The sequence below is a fragment of the Sceloporus undulatus genome, chromosome 8 (assembly GCF_019175285.1).
Source record: "Sceloporus undulatus isolate JIND9_A2432 ecotype Alabama chromosome 8, SceUnd_v1.1, whole genome shotgun sequence".
Lineage (NCBI taxonomy): Eukaryota > Metazoa > Chordata > Lepidosauria > Squamata > Phrynosomatidae > Sceloporus > Sceloporus undulatus.
The window spans coordinates 36,241,408-36,261,190 of NC_056529.1; the positions used below are offsets into that span (position 1 = coordinate 36,241,408).

Consider the following 19,783-nt stretch of genomic DNA (forward strand, 5'->3'; position numbering starts at 1 on the left):
TGCGCAGGAACACATCAGAACCTCTTCTTGCCCCGGCCATCCTTCTTCCTATACCCTTGTTGGTATTTGGGTTGGGAAGATTGACGCCTGTCCGGTGGAGGAGCAGGCGACTGTGAGGATCGGCCCTGGGGGTTACTGTCCTGGTGGTAAGGACGGTCCTGGGGCTGAAAACGGTACTGGCCTCCTGAGTGCCAGGGGCGCTGGCCGGGATACCTCTGGCGAGGAGATTTGGATGGTATGGAGGACATACCGTGCTTCCTAGCCGCGGTCTTCATCCGGTACCTGAAGCTAAGCTTCTCGTCCGTGTCCCTATTGAAGAGGCCCGAGTTGTCAAAGGGCATGTCTTCAATAGCCACCTTTGCCTGAGGGGTAAGATCTGAAGACCGGAACCACGCATAGCGTCGGAGAGCTATGGAGCCAGAGAGGATTTTGGATGCACAATCATACGCCTCCTGTCCTCGGGCAAGTCAGCAATGGTGGGATCCATCTTCTCCACCAGGGACTGGACGTAGGTCCCCATGCAAGCCGTGTAGTTCGCGATCTTGAGATCTAGAGCAGCCGAAGCGTAGAATTTCTTCGCCAAGGCGTCCAGCTTCTTACTGTCCTTGTCTATGGGCGAGGACGAGGCTTTGGGGGCGAAGGTGGGCTGGGCTCCTTCAACAATAGCTGAATTCAGCTTGGGATGGTTCGACAGCCAGGACGGGGCAGATGGAGTAACCCGATACAGGTTTTCGATCCTGCGCGAAGTGGATGGGATGGTGGCTGGGGCGTCCCAAGAGCGCTTGGTGATCTTCTCCAGGGACGGGAGGTAGGCCAGGGCTGGTGGGGCCGGAGCAGAGCCGTGGATCCTCCTTTCCACCGGGTCGAGAGCATCGTCCTCCGGATGGGCGACTTCCAGCTTGAGGGCGTCAGCCATCCGTATGACCCTGTCGGCAAAGGCCCTGACGTCATCCGTGGGCGAAGGGACCGAAGGGCCCTGAGGCACAAACGGGGTATCCTCATCCGAGACGGGAGATGTGGAACGAGGAGAGCCCGAGCTGGACCTCGAGGGGGATGGGCTCCGCCGTCTGAAGAGAGGGTCGGATGTCCCGAGGTCGTCCCGGCGGGAGGTGTCATCATCCGGACGACGGCCTTGAAGGTGAACACGGAGGTCCCGGCGAAGGCGGGACAGGTCAACCGGGATGAGGTACTGTCCCGTGCGCTGATCGTGGACGAGATCTGGGAATGCCTGGAAGAGGTCCTGATCGTGATCTGCAGGGAGGCAATGGTGTGCAGCCAGAGCCTCGTCGGCTTCGGTACCTAGTGTGGCCCGGTCCCGTGAGGCAGAGCGTGGTCGTCTGGTTGGCGAGGGGGATCTTGACCTCGGCCTCTGAGGGGAGAATGGAGCATAGGAGTCCTGAAGCTCTCCCCCCGATTCAGAGTCCACGTTCACAATCTGTAGGCTATCTGCCGGTACAGAGAGGTGACTGGTGAGGACGACTCTGGGCTCGAGCGGCACCGTATGGGAGAGGGCCGGTAGAGACGGAGTCGGGGTCTTCACCGGCTCAGGAACAGGCGATGTCGACAGTACTGGCCTCGACTCAGGCGGTGGCACTGAGACCGTGCTTGGGGGCCCCTTGCGGCGGCTCTTGGCCGGGGGGGGGGGAGGTCGAGCGAGCCCGCTTCTTGTCCCGGTCGGAGCGTTTCTCCCCCTTTCTCTTGGGGGCTTTGGGGGCGTCCGCTTCCCCAGAGGCTCCGGAGCCGCCAGGCTGGCTGAGAACCCTCTCATAGAGGGCGGCCTTGAGAGTCCGGTCCCTATTCTTGAGGGCTTGGGCGGACATGGCCTTGCAGTGGGCACAAATGCCCTGAATGTGAGCCTCTCCCAGGCAGACGACATATTTGTCATGGCCATCGGCCTTGGGGATTTTCACCCCGCACTTAGTGCATTGCTTGAAGGAGGCCATGGTAAGAGGAGTCCGTTACCAGTCCGAAGTCAAGCCGAAATCAGAGAAAGTCATCAAGCCGAGGGAAAGTCCAAGAGAATGGTCAGAGATTCAAATACACAGGAGTAAACAATTGCTAGCGAAGTTCCTCGAGCTGCTTAGCGCGGTGGAATGAAGGAACTGAAGAGGAGCGGGCCACCAGGGGCCTTATATATGGGTGGGCGGAGCTACCGCCAAAAAGTTGCAAAAAGATACATTACTTTCTGCCTAGAGATTCTAGAAGTTTCCGAAGATTGCTGCGCAGGCGCAGAATAAACCCATTTGTGTGATTCGCAGAGACCACTCGAAGAAATATAAATACAGTATATGTTCTAATGGGCAGAGCAGACAGCACTGACTACTTTGAGGTGGGGGCTAGGAGAGAAAAGAGTTATCAAATAACTAGTCCTTACCTATTGTTGCCTCAATAAAGAAGCATACTACAATCTCTTACCTTCTCTTCTAACAGACAGACATGAGAAATTAGCATTTTAAAAACTTACTCAGTAATTGGTTGCCATTTTTGTTCCTGTTCAATATGGTTAATTGCTGTTGCCAGACATACTGAACTTCGCAGTAACTGAACTTCAATTGCTTTCTGAAGTTCTCTTGGATCAGGAGATAGCATATTAGGAAGAAGCTTCTTCATATCTGTAAGTATTATCAAGATATAACAGCAGTTGCTGACATTTCATTATCATTCAGTTCTATTCCCGTGCAATATGCATAGCTAACACCATATATACGCAAGGATGAAAATCAAAAGTAAAGACTTGCAAATGTCTGTATGCCTAGCAATTTTCTATTTATACCTATTTTTTCTTTGGCTCCTCCAATAAGCAGGTTGATATCTTCTCCTGGAAGCAATTCTAGTTGTTCTGTGCATTCTGTAAGCTCTCCAGATCCAAAACTGCTTAGAGACCTGCAATACAGTTTTAATACATTTCTTATTTTATCAACTCTATGATTCTATGCAGGTTGATATATTCTCCTGGAAGCAATTATAAATCAAACTCACAATCTCTCCCCATTTGCAGAGAACAACTCAAGACTAACAACCAACCTGCAGAAACAGCTGCATTCTCCCAACTCAACATTTCTTCCAGGACATGACAAACAATATTTGAGCTAGTTTCTCTGTGTATTGTCCTGCATGCTTCAGTCTAATTTAGAACTGTCCAACTATCTGCCTTCCAGTTAAGAACAGCTAACTCTGTAAGACTGCTTTCCTTACGCCTGTTTCTCTTTCCTCCTCAAGCATTTTTAACAGACTGAAACAGGTTTTTGCAGCAACCTATTACTATAGTAATCAGTGACACTTACTTGATGTAGTTGAGGTCCGCTTTTAAATTGACTGAAGCTGTGCTTGTGTTTTTTTTCAGATCATGGACCGCATTCTGCCATTCTTGCACAGCAGCCCAGTCAGCAATGGAGACATAGCACTCGCAAGCTTTATTACCCAAATAATTTATGACTTCAGGTGAAGAGTCACTTGGCTTAGCCAGTACTGTTTTTCGGGCATCCCCTATGGGAATACAGGTTCAAATATTATTGCTTCTGGCAAATTTTGTCCGTTCAATTAAGCCCATTTTACCTGCACACATAGGCATGCGTGTAAGAATTTAGAATTTTTAAACCATCTATTGTTTGCATTATTAAAAAAAACTCACAGTGCCCAACCAAACTGCTCAGGAGTCTAACTCATCTCTCCTCTAGTCTTAATGTCATTTTCTGAACTGCCATGCTAGGTCTCAATGAGAATTTACCCCTTCCCTTAGGCTCTAGAGGGGACAGGAAGACAAATACCTCCAAGATGAGAAATGGAGCTGGAGAAGTAGTATCCCTTTCTATTTTGAAGTCACCCCTTGAGAGGGGGCCTGCTAAGCAAACAGTGTGAGACCTCATTTACTCAGTCTGGCACGGGTGTGCAAAGGAAAATACATGGGCTTTTAGTTAGTTGTCCCATATTTTAAAAAAAATTCAATGTATCTTCAGTAATACTCACCATTTAGAGTGTGCTTTGGGCTTGCATTATTGCCACTGTTTGAATTAGCCAATTTCAAGACAGATTTATCAAACCCTGTGATGAAGCAATCCACTCCTGTCATGGCAAAAAGATGCTCCTGGTACTCAGCAGCTGCTTTTTCAAACCTTAGAAGATTTAAGTGTCAATGGTTAAAGGAAACTTCAAATCAATTCAAATAAATTGTCTGCTTTTATTGACCCATTGTATCTATAATTAAAAACATATTCCTCCTTTAAAAAAACACACCAAACAAACAGGTTCCTAAAGAAGTCACATATATGGAGTACCTTACCGTCCTTCAGCCTGCTGAGCTACAGAATTAATCCAGGTGAGATTCCTTCCAACTACAGCAGAGGACCAGATAGCTATTCCTTGAATTGCTTCAGGACAGTGCAGCTCACATAGTGCTTCTACAACCATCATGATTGTTACTTCTAATTCATTTCCCTGTTAGTAGAAAGGGGGAAAATAATAATTCAATTTACAGCTTACGATAAAAAGAACATGACTTTAACCTCACAACCCCTTTTATACTCAAGAATATATTAGTATGTACTCAGCAAGTCTACTTATAAACATCCCTGAACTGCAGACATCAGATTTCCTCATTACAGCAACCCCTTACAGGAAACATTTAAGACTGAAGCAACTGGCTCCAATATGGAAACAATAAATTATTGTTATTTGGAATTAACACAGTAACAATGAACTGAAAGCCAATTTTGGTATCCTGGAATCAAATCACAGCTGATACCAAGGTCCCAAATGTACTTCACTTTAATAAAATAAACTAGGAGGATATAAGTAAATAATGGGTTTGTTAAGATTAAACCTACTCTTATTTACTGAGGTTAATTAATATTATGAAAATAATTTTATATGGAAATACAATACCTGAGATATACTATTGGTCTTTATTTCTGTTAGTAAATCAAAGCCATGCCTGACAGTCACAGCTGGCTGACCAGCCAATAAACCCACACGCATGATGGAAAGTCGAATTCGAGTTAACCAATCTTGGCAAGTTTGTCGGTTAGTATAAAAGAATGTCCTGATAACCTTAATAAATGGAGAGAGAAAAACAGCATGATTGTTTTATTAATTCAGTGGAACAAAGCCACAGAATGATTTGCAAAACATCAATTTTAAAATTATATTTAACTCTTCAATTCTCCCCCTCCCCCTTCAAGGGCAAAAATCCTGAAACACCAACACTATGCAGACCATATTCATACACTAAAACCTTTCTGGTATGCTAGCATAACACAGCAATGTTTAAAAAAGGAGATAAATTGGAAAATAAACTTGTTTTAATTTTAAATATTTTGAATTTGGTCATAAAGGTAAACTGAAAGCAGGTTATCCAACTAAATATTTTTCAATTTAAAAAGTTACTTCAGTTTCCATTGCTTTAGTTATGAAGCACTGCAACAACAAACAAATTCAATATAAGTCAGATTCTTATGCTAGAAGTAGGCCTGAAATGGGGAAAAAAATGAAGATTGAAAATAGAAGGACCAGATACTAAATGTCAATGGGATACAGGTGATCACCAAAATCTTACTGTTACTCTTAACTAAAGTAAACCCTTAACTAGAGTAAACTCAGAGCTGGTGTAATGTTGTAGTTTGATGTTGGACTGCTACTCTGGTGACCAGGGTTCAATTCCCAGCTCTGCCATAAAACACACTGGATGACCAGTCAAAGGTATAGGGCAATATATCCCTACAAAGAGAAGGTTTCTAAACAGAGTGACAAAAAGGACTAACCACAAAACTCTGGTTACTTGTGAATTTAACAATGCAAAAATTTATTGAATTCATAAATTACACGTGTTTGCTACAATAATACAATTAAAACATCCAATGAAATAATGAAACTATATAAACCAGGCGTAGGCAACCCCCGGCCCGCGGGCCTGATGCGGCCCGCGGAGGCGGCAGGACCGGCCCCAGCCCAGTTCTGTCGCCGCCACCACCTCCTCCTCCCCAGGCCATGCGGCCCTCCTCCTCCTCCACCACACGGGGGAGGAAGAAGAGGGCCACGCGGCCTGGGGCAGAGGAGGCAAAGGGTGAAGCCTCGCGCCACCCTCCCTGCCTCCCAGCGCTGCCCACCTCCTTCTCCTCTGCCTCCTCCGCCCCGCCCCCAGGCCGCGCAGGAAAAGGAGGAGAAGGAAGAGGAGGCAAAGGGGGAAGCCCCGTGGGGCCCCGCGCCGCCCTCCCTGCCTCCCCGCGGCCCACCTCCTTCTCCTCCCTGCCTCCCCAGGCCGCGCGGTGCATGGAGGAGGAGGAGGAGGGAGGAAGAGGAGGCAGGGGCAGCAGAAGGAGGAAGAGGAGGAAGAGGAAGAAAAGGAGGAGGGGCAGCAGAAGGAGGAAGAGGAGGAAGAGCAAGAAAAGGAGGAGGGGGCAGCAGAAGGAGGAAGAGGAAGAAGAGCAAGAAAAGGAGGAGGGGCAGCAGAAGGAGGAAAAGGAGGAAGAGGAAGAAAAGGAGGTGGGGGCAGCAGAGGGAGGAAGAGGAGGAGGGGCGGCAGCAGGAGGAGGAAGAGGAGGGAGGAAGAGGAGGGGGCAACAGCAGGAGGAAGAGGAGGAAGGAAGAGGTGGTGAGTGGCCAGAGGCCTCAAGGTTTTTTTTAATTTTATTTTGTGTGCTTTTAATGCTAACAAGTCTCCCTTGCTTTGACAATGATAGTGTGATGATGATGATATGAGTCAGCTTCAGAGGCATGCAAGCACTGTTTCAGAAGCCGAGAGAGTGACACCTTCCAAAGTGTGTTTTGGGTGCTTTTAATGCTAACAACTCTCCCTTGCTTTGACAGTGATAGTGTGGTGATGATGATGATGATGATGATATGACTCAGCTTCAGAGGTATGCAAGAACTGTTTCAGTAGCCGAGAGAGTGTCACCTTCCAAAGTGTGTTTTGGGTGCTTTTAATGCTAACAAGTCTCCCTTGCTTTGACAGTGATAGTGTGGTGATGATGATGATGATATGACTCGGCTTCAGAGGCATGCAAGCACTGTTTCAGAAGCCGAGAGAGTGTCACCTTCCAAAGTGTGTTTTGTGTGCTTTTAATGCCAACAAGTCTCCCTTGCTTTGACAGTGATAGTGTGGTGGTGGTGGTGATGATGATGATGATTATGATATGAGTCAGCTTGAGAGGCATGCATGCACTGTTTCTGAAGCCAAGAGAGTGTGACTTTCCAAAGTGCCTTTTCTGTGTGTTTTTGGTTCTTTAATGGTGATATTGATATCAGAAAGCCTCTGAGGCAAGGCCAATGTAAATTGCTGTGATTTTTACAAACTCATGCGCAGTGAAGAAAAACCAAAGTCCCTTGACCAAGTACACCCTTTTGAGAAGTACACTTGGTGCAAGAACGGTGAAACCACCTTGACATGTTCAATATGCATAGCCATGTAAAACCATGCTAAGTGTTAAACCCAAGGGGTTTGGTTATGGAATAAGCCTCTGAAATATGCAAGAGGCCATGTTAAGTAAAGCCATGTGAAATGCACAAATGTGCTGTTGTGTGTGTTTTGGAATGCAGGTTGGGGGTGTTTGGCCAGAAAGGAGGAGAGGGCGGGCACACGCCTCCCCCCCCGCGGGGCTTTGGTGGAAGCTCCGCCCCTGGCGTGCGCCCCCGCCCCCGGAAGGTGGAAGCTCCACCCCCCGCGCCTTTGGCCCCCCCGAGTTGTCTGAGGGACAGCAACCCGGCCCCCGTCTCAAAAAGGTTGCCTACCCCTGATATAAACCATCTAGAAAATAATAAAACAGCAAAAATCTTGCATTATTAAACATTCACAAGTACCAGACTTTCCTGGTTAATCTTTTTTTACCTTGGGCAAGTCACATGCTCTCAGCCACAGGGGAAGGTAATGGCAAACCTCTTCTGAACAACTCTTGCCAAGAAAACTCAATGACATGGTAACTTTAAGGTTGCCATAAGAACTGACTTGGAGGCACACAACAACAACAGAAGAGTAAACCCATTAAACCAACTGCATTTATCTATCAGTTGACTTATTATGATTCATTAGGTCTACTCTACACAGTACTAACCAACAAGATTTCAGCCAACAGATATGTTCCACAAGAATTAGCATGAGTTGTGTGAGATAACAGAATCATTATGCAATTCTCTATTACTATACAATTCTACAAACCTTGGGTGGAGATGTGAGTGCATTCGCACATCCTTCATAAGCATTATACATCAGTTTTTCCAAGTTCTCTAAATATTGCAGAAGTAGAATCAATCTCAGCTGGTTGCTACTATGTCCTTCATCATTGTCTGCTGTAGTCCACTGGCTGACATCTTGATCAGGGTTTAATGTGTGGGCTGCAAGACTTCTGATGATGCCTGAAAATATCCATTCAGCAGAACATTTCAAAGTACAGTAGATCAGACTAACACCTCCCCAAATCCCTGAAAACTAATACCTTCTAAAATATAATCCCTAAATTTCAAACAGAGTAACAAGTTATCTGTATTCATCATTTTAATGTGTATCTTAAGTAATATGTCCTTAAACTAGACTCAATTCAATGCATGGTCGTGTTAATGAAAGTAACCATATTTACACAAATCTTTATTAATTTTATAAGTACATCTTTATATTTTGACAAGCAGCAAGAGGAGGCTCATTCCAAGGAATGTAAATGCTCAAAAGAAAAAAAGGAGATGGGATGATGGAAATATTGTCTAGCACCCCTGCCCCACAAAAACCTGCTTCTTTTAGGGAAATACTGCAAGAACTCCTACAAGCAAAATACTTTTTAACACAAGCACCAGAATCTTTAATATTACCTTCAATCGTCTGGAATGTGTCCTGAGCTCTGCCTAGTGGTGTCCTCAGCTTTGACAGGACAGTAAACTGAGCTGCTTCCCACATAGCCCACTGCCACAGAACTGCTTCAGTTTTCAACAAATTGCGTGGAATACTTGAGTGGTCTCGTTTATCCAGTCTTTGACAACTGTAAAATAGCCTTTCTAACCAACTCTCCTTCCTGCAACAAAAACCAGGCATTAAGATAGAAAAATAACTGTTAATCTCTCTCTCTCTCACACACACACAATAATATTCCACTTGGAATCATGGAGTAATAATGTAAGAATAACTTATAAACTATTACTTATGTAGACAATTAATCTATGGTCTATATACACCTGGCTGCACTGAAGTATAACTGTAACTATGGTTTAGCAAGGAATTGCCAGAGCATGGAGTCACATGCATGCCCCATTATGCCCTCCACTATTTTTTAAACTAAAAATGCCCCCTACATGCCTTACAGAAGGGGTAGGTGTCTGCTGAAGGTTGGGGGCCAGGCTGGCCTCCCTTGGAATCCTTGAGGGCTATACCCACACCAAAATATTGCCAGATTTATTTTTTTGATTGATCAGGCCACCTACATCAAGAGCCGGTTTGATAGGTTCTGGAGCTGCTACAAGTTGGTTTAGTCCCAGAAGAGGTGTTTTTTCAATCATGAAGTAAAAGTAAAGAGCCATCACTTCTTTAACCAGCTTCAAAACGGAGTTGAAAACCATCCTGTTCAGAGAAGCCTTTCCAGGCATTGCATAATTGTCGCTTACTACTTGATGTTCTTTTGGTGCCTGTTTATCAAACCATTTCCTGTATTGCTATGTACTGTATATGCATTATCCTACTTGAGAGTATGTATTTTCCCTGGAAAATGATTAACCATTCATTATGAAGCCAAGCCCTCCCTCCAGTCCATCTGCCTTGGTCCAGGCCTTGGAGGTAGAGGGGAACTGCTGGGCCTCTTACCCTTTCCCTCCACCACTCCCTTCTCCTTCTGTGTCATGTCTTTTTAGATTGTAAGCCCGAGGGCAGGGAACCGTCTAACTAAAAAGATTGCATGTAAATTTACAGCGCTTCATAAATAAAGGTTAATAATAATAATAATAATAATAATAATAATAATAATAATAATAATAAACTAGAGGTTAATATGATTAACAGCAGGGGAAAACTGACAGAGGAAATTCCCAGGCTCCCTAGGAGGCATCAAAGTGTGCATTGAATGGGTTGAATTATTTAACATTATTTTTAAAAGTCTCTATGCCACAGGTGGGCAAATGTAAAGGTAAGGAGGCTTAACTGAGTCCCCAGGAAACCATGGAGAGCTCACATCTATCTACTCACCCTCACCCATTTCTGCCTCAAAATTTCTCCTCAGGGGCATAAAGAGCAATTTCACCACATGTGGGGACCTGGGGAAAATGGAAACATTCCCCATAGCTTCTGGGGTTGTTTGGGAACATTTTCAGGAAAATTCCCCTTTCCCCACTCAAAATGGTGGAGGAGCTGGGGGCACAGACCATCTGAAGCGTACACCTTTCCCAACTCTTCTCTAGGGAATCAACAGCCAAACAAGCATATCTATATTTTAAAAGCAATCTTCTACATTACTATTCACTCTTTAAAATCCATAAATGTCCTTACCCTGTTCTGTGAGAGGTTCCATACAAGATGAAACTGATGATATCAGAAAAGTCTTGCGGGTGAAATGTATTGCTTGGAGCTTTGCTCATATGACTTCTTATGGCTAAAGAAATTTCTTGTATTTCTGTGTGGTGGTTGTTACTGCCAAAAGAGAGGAATATGTGGTTTTGGCTGAAACCTCCTTCCAGCTATAATCCATTTACAAGCTTACAACAAATCCAACAACTCTCCAGCCCTTTCTTCACTCATGAGTGGCATCCCAGTTCAGCATACTCTTAATCGATATCCATAACGCAATGCATAACTCACAATAGAGGCAGTGCAAAGGGAAAGGAATCCTGTCCTATTGTCTTGTGTTGTCATACATTTCTCACAGGTAAAAGGGAATTCCTTCCCCCTCTTCTTCCCATCACATCTTCAGAAATCTTGGAACAGAGAAAGGAAAAGCATGGACCCATGGGGATATTACCAGGAGTGAGGAGTTGGACAGCCTGTGGCTAATTTTATGTTATGGTAGTGGCTTTACCAAGTCCCATGGATGGCAAGCATGCTATAAATACAAGTTGCTTACGTTTGGGTTTGTCTGTACTTTTGAAAAAGGAGAGGGGATTGAATCTGGTAGCAGCCTAGTCTGGTATTTAATAATAATAATAATAATAATAAAATTTTATTTATATACTGCTATTCCTGTGTAGATCATAGCGGTTTCCAACAAACCGCTACTTTTTTACTCTATTGAGCCATCAGGGAGAAGGATGCAGGGAAATCACTGCATTCCTTTTTACCAGTAGGTATCAAAAGCACTGATAACCTGACACAGCTCTATAGTCTACAGCCTGACGAAGCCAACAGGGACATGATGCCATCACCAGACTTTCCCTGCACTCAGGAGGTGGGTGACAGGACAACATCCTAAAGCATCCCACCTCAGAGCAAGATTAATGCACTATTAGATATTTGTACTGCAATGTAAAAGGAGGTAGTGTGTCACTCAGTTCCTTGTTATTTTTCCATCAGTAGGCCCACTGTCCTGTTGACTCTAATGCCCCAATTTCTAGTTAGATATGTCAACACGGGAGACTAACTTTCTGAAACAAGATATGGTACGTAAATGATAGGATATGGTACATGAAAGAATTTGTTTACAGCAATGGTACTGCAACTTGGGTTGCCTGTTTACAGCTACATAAGGATGTTGCATCCCCAACCTTATATAGTATATGAATAAAAATATTTTATTTAGTTTCCATATGTTCATTTGCGCATTCATGTATATTGATATTTTAGCATTTTATAAGAAAATAACATTGTTCAAGTTTTATTTAACTAAATTCTATATTTAACTCAACATATGTGTACAAATAAAAACATATTTAGTTTAAAAAAACGTATTAAACTCAACATATGTGTACAAATAAAAAAGTTTGGGAAGAAGAGGAGAAGGAGGAATCAGAGGCTCCAAGTCTCATGCTCCCTCCTTGAGCAACTTCCCTGGAGGTCCCCACATCATTTGAGAACCACTTACAATGCAGTAAGTGAATTAGATAAATAGTTTTTATGCGTTTTTTGAGCTATGAGGCCGTGTTCTATAAGACTTTATTCCTGATGTTTCGCCAGCAGCTGTGGCTGCCATCTTTGCAACAGCTACTGGAAAAACATCAGGAATAAACTCTTCTAGAACATGGCTTCTTAGTCCAAAAACCTACAAAAAACTATGGATGCCGGCTGTGAAAGCCTTCGACTTCACACTGAATTAGATAAAGTTTTTGGTTTTAAATTTACTTCATTCTCTATAATTCAACCAAGGTTCTTACCTTAATACTACATCTAAAGGAACAGACTTCAACAGTTTCCCAAAAGCTTGCCTTATACGAGCACCACTGTGAACTAGCTGAACACGACACACATCCACACATCTGTAAAAAGTAAAGAAAATAAATAAACAAGGAACACACATAAATTTGAATGTGACATTTGACTTCAAAACAGAGTGAATTAACAGCATACCTCTGTAACAAGTCATCTGGTAGAGAAGGTGACAAAGCATGTAGACTACTACATGCCTGAAGACAAATATTAACATCTTCCAGAAGAGCTGTGAATTGGATAACAAGGAAGGAATGTTATTTTCCACTGGAATAAAGTAACTTAGACTGTTTTAATATGAAGCTGAGGAATTCTGCTCTAAGAGTAGAATTCCTACCATTTAGTTTCATACATTCTCCAGTATAAATAGTATCTATAATTTACAGAATCATAGAATCATTGAGTTGGAAGACACCACAAAGGTCATCCAGTCTAGCCTCCTGCCACGCAGAAACTCACAATCAAAGCATCCCCAACAGATGGCCATCCAGCCTCTGTTTAAAGGCCTCCAAAGAAGGAGATTCTACCCCATTCCTAGGGAGTGTTCCACTGTCAAACAGCTCTTACTGTCAGGATGTTCCTCCTAACGTTGAGCTGGAATCCCTTTTCTTGTAACTTGCATCCACTGTTCCGTGTTCTACTCTCTGGAGCAGCAGAAAACAAGCTTGCTCCATCCTCAGTTTGACAGCCCTTCAAATACTTAAACGGGGCTATCATATCACCTCTTACCCATCTCTTCTCCAGGTTAAACATACCAATCTAATATACTACTAATATACATTCAGTCTGAGACTCTAGTAACTTGCTCAAAGTCAGAAGAATTCAATTTTATCATTTGAATGTACCCCCATATTGTGTCACCAACTCTTTTTGAAACAGAATATTTTTATACAGTATGGAATGGGATGGAATTCAAACAATCAAAAAAAATCCTATAAGGTTTAGGGCATGAAGGGGCGAAACAGATAGCCCCTTTGTGGCGGCTTCCCGGCAGTTTGAGGGCATGTTGTTTTGACAACACATACCCCCAAGTCAGCAGGAAGCTGCCGTGAACAGCTTTGCAGAGCTCCAGCATTTATAGACAGCAGGCTGCAGGAGCACCACAAAGTCGTGGCGGAAAAGCCAGCTTTTTACCGGCTCAAAAAGAAGTGGCTTTCAATCAAAGGAACGGCATCAAGCCAGTCCTTCAGGGCCATCTGTTTCAGACCTAATTTTCTTTCAACTTTCTATTTCACTTTCCTCTACATGTTAATATGTCTACATACAGGACAATAATTCACTATAATTTAGCACTGTCTGTCTTTCCGGTGCCATGCTACGTCTCATGTCCTCATTACACTACACCGTTAATTTTAAAATTTAAGCTACTTCCTATAAGCACATTTATTTAAACCTGAAAGACTTCTGTGTGACACCTTAAGTTTTAATATGTTTACTAAAGCACAATCATATATAATATTCTTTAAGGTGGCACAGTGGAGTCTCTGTTGTTTTTGCTGTAATAAAGATGGCTCCCATTCTAGATTTTGTTACTTAAAACAATGGGATTTAAGGCTGGGCAACAAGAAGTCAGTATACTTCTAATCAAAGCAGAGACAATGAAACTGGAAGAATTTCAATTATTAATCACTTGATAGAGAGAAGGATAAAACTTACTGTTTGCTAGAAGTCCTTTGCAAAATTTATGAAAAGATGGGAGAGAGAACAATGGCGCATAGGTCTCTGATTTTTTCATTAGTACAGCCACTTCCAAAGCCCAGGCCATTAGCAGCTTCCTAGAAATGTAAATTTCAATTATACAGTTATGTTATTTACATTTATTCACATTACAAACTATACATCCACCTATTCTCCAAAGTCTCTTTAAGTTTATGTACAGTAGTCAAGATTTGTTTAACACAATACATAAATATCAGAAATATTCAGGAGTGAGGCAACTTCACCTTGAAATACAAACCCCCCACACTTGTAACAGCAGAAATTAACAGTCATGTTACCTATCAATTAAGGCTACAATGTTATGCACATATATTTGGATGCAAACTCCATTCCACTTAGTTTTTTGTGGGTTTTGTGAGCTATGTGACCATTTTCTAGAAGAGTTTGTTTCTGACATTTCACCAGCATCTGTGGCTGGCATCTTTAGAGAATACATTCTCTGCAGATACCAGCCACAGATGCTGGTGAAATGTCAGAAACTAGGGTGGGTTATAGATCGCTGCTTTGAGGCGGTCTGCCGCCGCCGTTTGCTCCGTAAGGGAGCCGTCGCAGCCACACCACGCGGCTCCCTTGCGGAGCAAAAAAGAAGCTCCAAAATGGAGCTTCTTTCTGCGGCGCCCTAATGACGTCACAAGGCGCCACTGGCGCACTCGTGACGTCATTAGCGCCGCGACACATCTGGACGCTATGCGTCCAATACGTAAAGATGGCGCCGGCCGTGTGGAACGGCCGGCACCATATTGTACGGACAGAGTCCGTATTAGAGCCAGGGGCGTCTAGAAGAGACACCCCTTTTTTAAAATGGGACGTCCTGCGGACGTCCCAAGTGCCAGTCTGTAACCGGCCAAACTCTTCTAGAACATGGTCACATAGCTCGAAAAACCCACAAAAAACTATGGATGCTGCCTATGAAAGCCTTCGACTTCACTCCATTAGACTTTATGGCTCATTTTTAAGGAAATATGTGTTTCTGGGGCAGACAGTATGTGGTTTGCTTAAGATTATCCAATGGGTTTCTTTGACTGAATAGTGATTCACACATTGATCTCTAAGAGTTCTTGTCCAACACCTCAATCCACTACGCTACATGTCTTTTCTTAGGTATCTATCTATAAAAGATTATTTTTTAGAAATTGCCTTCGTATAAGATACAACTAATCGCATATTCTGTTATGAGAAACAGGCACATGAAGTTCCATATATAAATTTACTCATCATCCTGTTAGATAATCTTTTTTGACAAGAAGAAAACACTAATTACCTGGTGTCATGTGTCAGGTTATCCTTCTTAAGCAGAAGGCCTAAGAGATTCAATATGATAGAGAAATGTTTCTTTGTAGCTGTAGTTACAGTGCTAATGACAGCTCCATCAAACAAGGAAGGAGATGAGGAGCTAAGGCTGCTTGATATGAAGTGGTCATGCCTGTAGAATAATACACAGTTATTAAACACATTCTCTGTCTGCAGACGTTTTGTTAATACTCCTGCCAAAAAAAATATACTTTAGTATAGTAGCTGGAGATCCATGAAGGCCAACACTCCTCCTTTTAACCTCCCAAGGCCTGTAGGGCTCATACTCATGCTGAAAAATGGAAAGTGAAAGAGAGAGAGGAGGAAGAAGAGAGAGAGCTCCATCCTTCCTGTCAGCCCAACCAGCAAGGTGCTCTCTCTCACCTCCATCTACCTAGCTCGTTTTGCCTTGGCTGATTCCTCCAGCAACTCTGAAAAATAAGGGCAAGGTGACACCCTGTGGCAAAGACGTCTTGGCCAAAGAAATCACTGCTGCCCCAGCCTGGGGTCCCTCCTCATTCTCTGGCTTCCCTCCTGCCCATCTCCTTTTGTCAGAGCCAAAAACTTGTGTTTTGCAGAATGACAGGCTTTCAGGCTGTAGTGTGGGTGTGAAAGGCAAAGGGAGACAACAAGAGGCAGGAAGGAAGGAGGGCCAGCAGGCTAGATTGTGCAACCAGCAGCAATGGGAGAAACAGCAGCAGGAGTTCCAGAGCAGAGGGAGATGTGCTCTGGATGTCTGTTACATCCATTGCTTGTGTGTATGCGCACCTGAACTCGCTGGCATGTGTGTGGCTCTGCCTTCAGGAACCCACGCCCCTCTCTCTGACACACACACACACACACACACACACACACTTCAAATAAGCACATGGAATGGAGGAATGAGAAGCCAGCTTGATCCCTCCACATCTCATGTGTACACAAACATACACCCAGCAAGCAAAACTATTATAAGAGGAGTGTGTGCATTTAGTTAATTCTCCCTTCTCTCAAAGTCTGAAGAGCTTTGACGAGCAACTTTAAATAAATATCTGATGCATTTTGGGGTTTTAAATCTTGAGTTAAGTCTTGGTAGTCTGCAGCAACAAAAGATATTTAATAAAATGGTAATGAAAAGATTAAGAACTGCTTTTTAGCACATTACAACCTATTTCACTGTGTAGCTTCCCACATTAGATAGTGGTTAATATATGACATATGTGAAAGCCTACAAAAATGATGGAAATAACAGTACTGGTTGTGTTGCAAATACAGTAAACACTTGTCAACATGCTAACTTTTAAAATGACCTACATCATCTTTTATCACATAAGCAAGTAATTCAACTAGAACAAAAAAAAAAAGCAAAAAAAAAAAAAAAGCAATGGTTCCTGACACATACATCTATTATTTTCTCATTTGCATTACATATAATGAACACCTTCACACCTGGTGCAATGTGAATAGAGTGTGTAGAGCACTGCATACTGGACAGCAGGAAAGTGAACAGCTATATCATTGTGTGCAACCATCAAGTTCTTGCTGAGCAATGCAAACACCGTTGGAGACAGAGCCCACATCTGTCAAAGAAAGCAAATGTAAAGAACAAAACATTATGGAAATTGCTCTCCTAGCTATCTTATCTCATTTTAGCAACTGGAAAACAAAACTGTTATGACTTCTTACAAATGCTGTTCAATGTTGTAATCTGCTTTGATTTCACAAGAAAAAAGCAGAATAGAAATAAATTATTATTATTATTATTGTTATTATTGTGACAATTACTAGACATAAAGTGCTAAAGCATGTGACATATGTGAAAATATCTTGTAAAGTACAGTACAAGGACAAAGAAGTGGGACAGGAGATTAAGAGAGACATTTTAGGGTAAAAATACCTATTTTCTGTTTGCAGCCATTCAAAGCTTATATGTATTTGTTGGTTAAGTGGGGAATGCACTGTTACAACACATTTGCCCCTTCCCTCAATGCTGTCATACATGGAGTGCAAAAAGCTGCCCCTCTCCAAAAGAATCCACAGGCAAATGAAATGTTTCAACTTTTTCTTGTATAAAATTAACAGATACCAAGATCCAAAAACAACATCCATTCAAATTAATATTGTAGAGATACTCACTCCAATCAATGAGTTTTTTGCATTTCCAATTGTAGTTAGAGCACTAAGGTCAAATATAACCACAAATTTTGCATTTGCCACATCAAATATATGGTTTTTGAAAGCATCATGTAAGATTTCAGAACACGCCTCTGGAAGCTGTAGGCTGCAAAGAAGACTGTTCAAGGCACATGCCATTTCTCCAAGAATCAATTTATAGGCTGTTTCCAAAACAGGAATGTTCTTTAAGCTCAACACTGCTTGATACACACCATGTGCTGCTGCAACAACCTTGAAAACAGAAAAGTCAATGTCATATGTCATTAACCATAAGATTGAAGGGTATCTTTCCATCCTTAGGCTGCTGAAATTAAAAAGAGGGGGGTTTGCTTTATTTATTAGCACTGTGGTGGAGTCTCCTTTGGAGGTTTTTAAAAAGAGGCTGGATGGTCATGTGTTAAATGTGCTTCCACAGTGTATTCTTGCATGACCGGGGGGGGGGGGGGGTTTGGACATGATGGCCCTTGAGATCTCCTCCATTTCTATGATTCTACGGATTCTAAAGAAGATGCTTAAGAGCATCAATTCAGGGACAAGATGAAGGGTCCCGTTCAGATAATAATTATAATAAATTAGCACAACAATCAAAAAGATATGTATGAACTCTCCTTATTTTGGACTTCAGCTCCCAGGATTCCTGACTTGTCCGGAGCTTCTGGGAGTTGAGGTCTAAAACACCTGGAGGAGCAAAGTTTAGGAATCACTGTTCTAAATTAATGTAGTATCAGAATTAATAATTAACTGCTTACCTCTTTTTCCTTATGATAGCGGAGCACAAGTAATTTAGACTCCGGTACAAACAATTTCTCTATAAAGGATGATGGAAGCTTTGTGTTTATTTGTTCAACAATCTAAAAAACACACACGTGTATCAGTATATTTTGATTTGTAAAATATTTGGTTCAAAGATGTATATAAAATAACTGTTCCATTAAGCATATATTAGTATATAGCTGAGATTCCTAGTATGTAACTTTTTAGAAAAATATACAGTGAACTAAATAATCCTCAAAGACATGTCAAACATATAATCTGATCGTAAATCTCTGTACCACTCCGCAACTTTTACCAAAGCAATTTAGCATAAGCTTTACCACTATTTTTACATGAAAAATCTCAATTACTTTTTAAATTTTTAGAAATCCCATTTAGAAGGCACGTAGTTTAGAAGGGCTACTTAACCTTTCCTCCTCCCCAGAACAATTCCTATAGGCAAGTTACCTTTCCCTGCTTTTTATTCAAATAAAATTGGGACTAGAAGCGTACAGCAATTTGTTCAAGATTATAAATAACTCTATAACTCAAAATGAAGCTAGGGTATCTACATATGTTCCTCCAGTCCACTCTTAGCAATTCTTAGATTTTGGGAATATAACCTAAAGTATTTAATCTAGCCTAATTCAGAATTTAATCTTTCAAAATAGAACCTAACCTTAGGTTTTTTTTAGTAATAAACACACAGAATTGTATAAGTAAATCTGCATATTATGAGGGTTGTATTACCAGCATCAATAAGTTCAACACCGAGATGATATAATCAGTACCACAAATCTGACAATTTTCCAGCTGTTCTAATCCATAGGTGATAACCATGTCACAGTGTATAGTCATACTGGGATCCAGACTACCAAGCAGGACACCAACACACTCATTGGCAGCTGTCAATACAGCTTCAGAAAAGAAAACTTGGTTCGCTGCTGTCACACATCTGATTACTCTGTACAAAACCTGAAACGAAAGCGAGGGGGATGGAGGGTGAGATCTCATTCAGCGTAAACACTGGTGTGTTACATCCCTCTCAATTCAGCCAAAAACTAGAAACTCATTTGCCACCAGTCTGATCACACCAATATTTTAAAAAGTGGGCGGTAAACTGTTAGTGGCATACTCATGGATGTCAAGTGTGGGTTGCAAATGGACAGGTTGCTCACCTGTAACTGTGTTTCTTCGAGTGGTCATCTGCGAATTCACACAAATGGGTTTATTCTGCGCCTGCACAGCAATACTCGGAAACTTCTAGAATCTCTGGGCAGAAAATAGTTTGCAACTTTCTGCAACTTTTTGGCGGTAGCTCCGCCACCCCTATATATGGCCCCTAGCAGTCCCGCTCTCTTTAGTTCTGAATGAGCCGCAAAGCGCGGCAGCGAGTTTACCAGAGCAAGACACTGTGGGGAGGATGAACGGGTTTGTGTGAATTTGCAGATGACCACTCGAAGAAACACAGTTACAGGTGAGCAACCTGTCTTTCTTCTTCGTGGTCTCTGCGAATCACACAAATGGGTTTAGACTAGCAAGCTAAAGTCA

General features: G+C 42.5%; 1 protein-coding gene across 2 annotated transcripts in view; it reads right to left on the bottom strand.

Moving 5' to 3' along the window:
* The window catches only part of SMG1 (SMG1 nonsense mediated mRNA decay associated PI3K related kinase), a 100,149-nt gene that overhangs the window by 48,417 nt on the left and 31,949 nt on the right, over nt 1-19,783 (bottom strand). For both annotated transcript variants that reach the window (XM_042480747.1, XM_042480746.1), the window contains exons 11-27: nt 18,983-19,207; nt 18,229-18,330; nt 17,441-17,710; nt 16,754-16,884; nt 15,297-15,458; nt 13,973-14,091; nt 12,458-12,545; nt 12,265-12,366; nt 10,451-10,591; nt 8,791-8,990; nt 8,147-8,343; nt 4,882-5,046; nt 4,280-4,434; nt 3,967-4,112; nt 3,285-3,486; nt 2,774-2,883; nt 2,465-2,612 (exon numbers count right to left, since the gene is read on the bottom strand). In XM_042480747.1, coding sequence (XP_042336681.1) covers nt 2,465-2,612; nt 2,774-2,883; nt 3,285-3,486; nt 3,967-4,112; nt 4,280-4,434; nt 4,882-5,046; nt 8,147-8,343; nt 8,791-8,990; nt 10,451-10,591; nt 12,265-12,366; nt 12,458-12,545; nt 13,973-14,091; nt 15,297-15,458; nt 16,754-16,884; nt 17,441-17,710; nt 18,229-18,330; nt 18,983-19,207 — 2,663 coding nt within the window. The remainder of the gene's footprint in view (nt 1-2,464; nt 2,613-2,773; nt 2,884-3,284; nt 3,487-3,966; nt 4,113-4,279; nt 4,435-4,881; nt 5,047-8,146; nt 8,344-8,790; nt 8,991-10,450; nt 10,592-12,264; nt 12,367-12,457; nt 12,546-13,972; nt 14,092-15,296; nt 15,459-16,753; nt 16,885-17,440; nt 17,711-18,228; nt 18,331-18,982; nt 19,208-19,783) is intronic.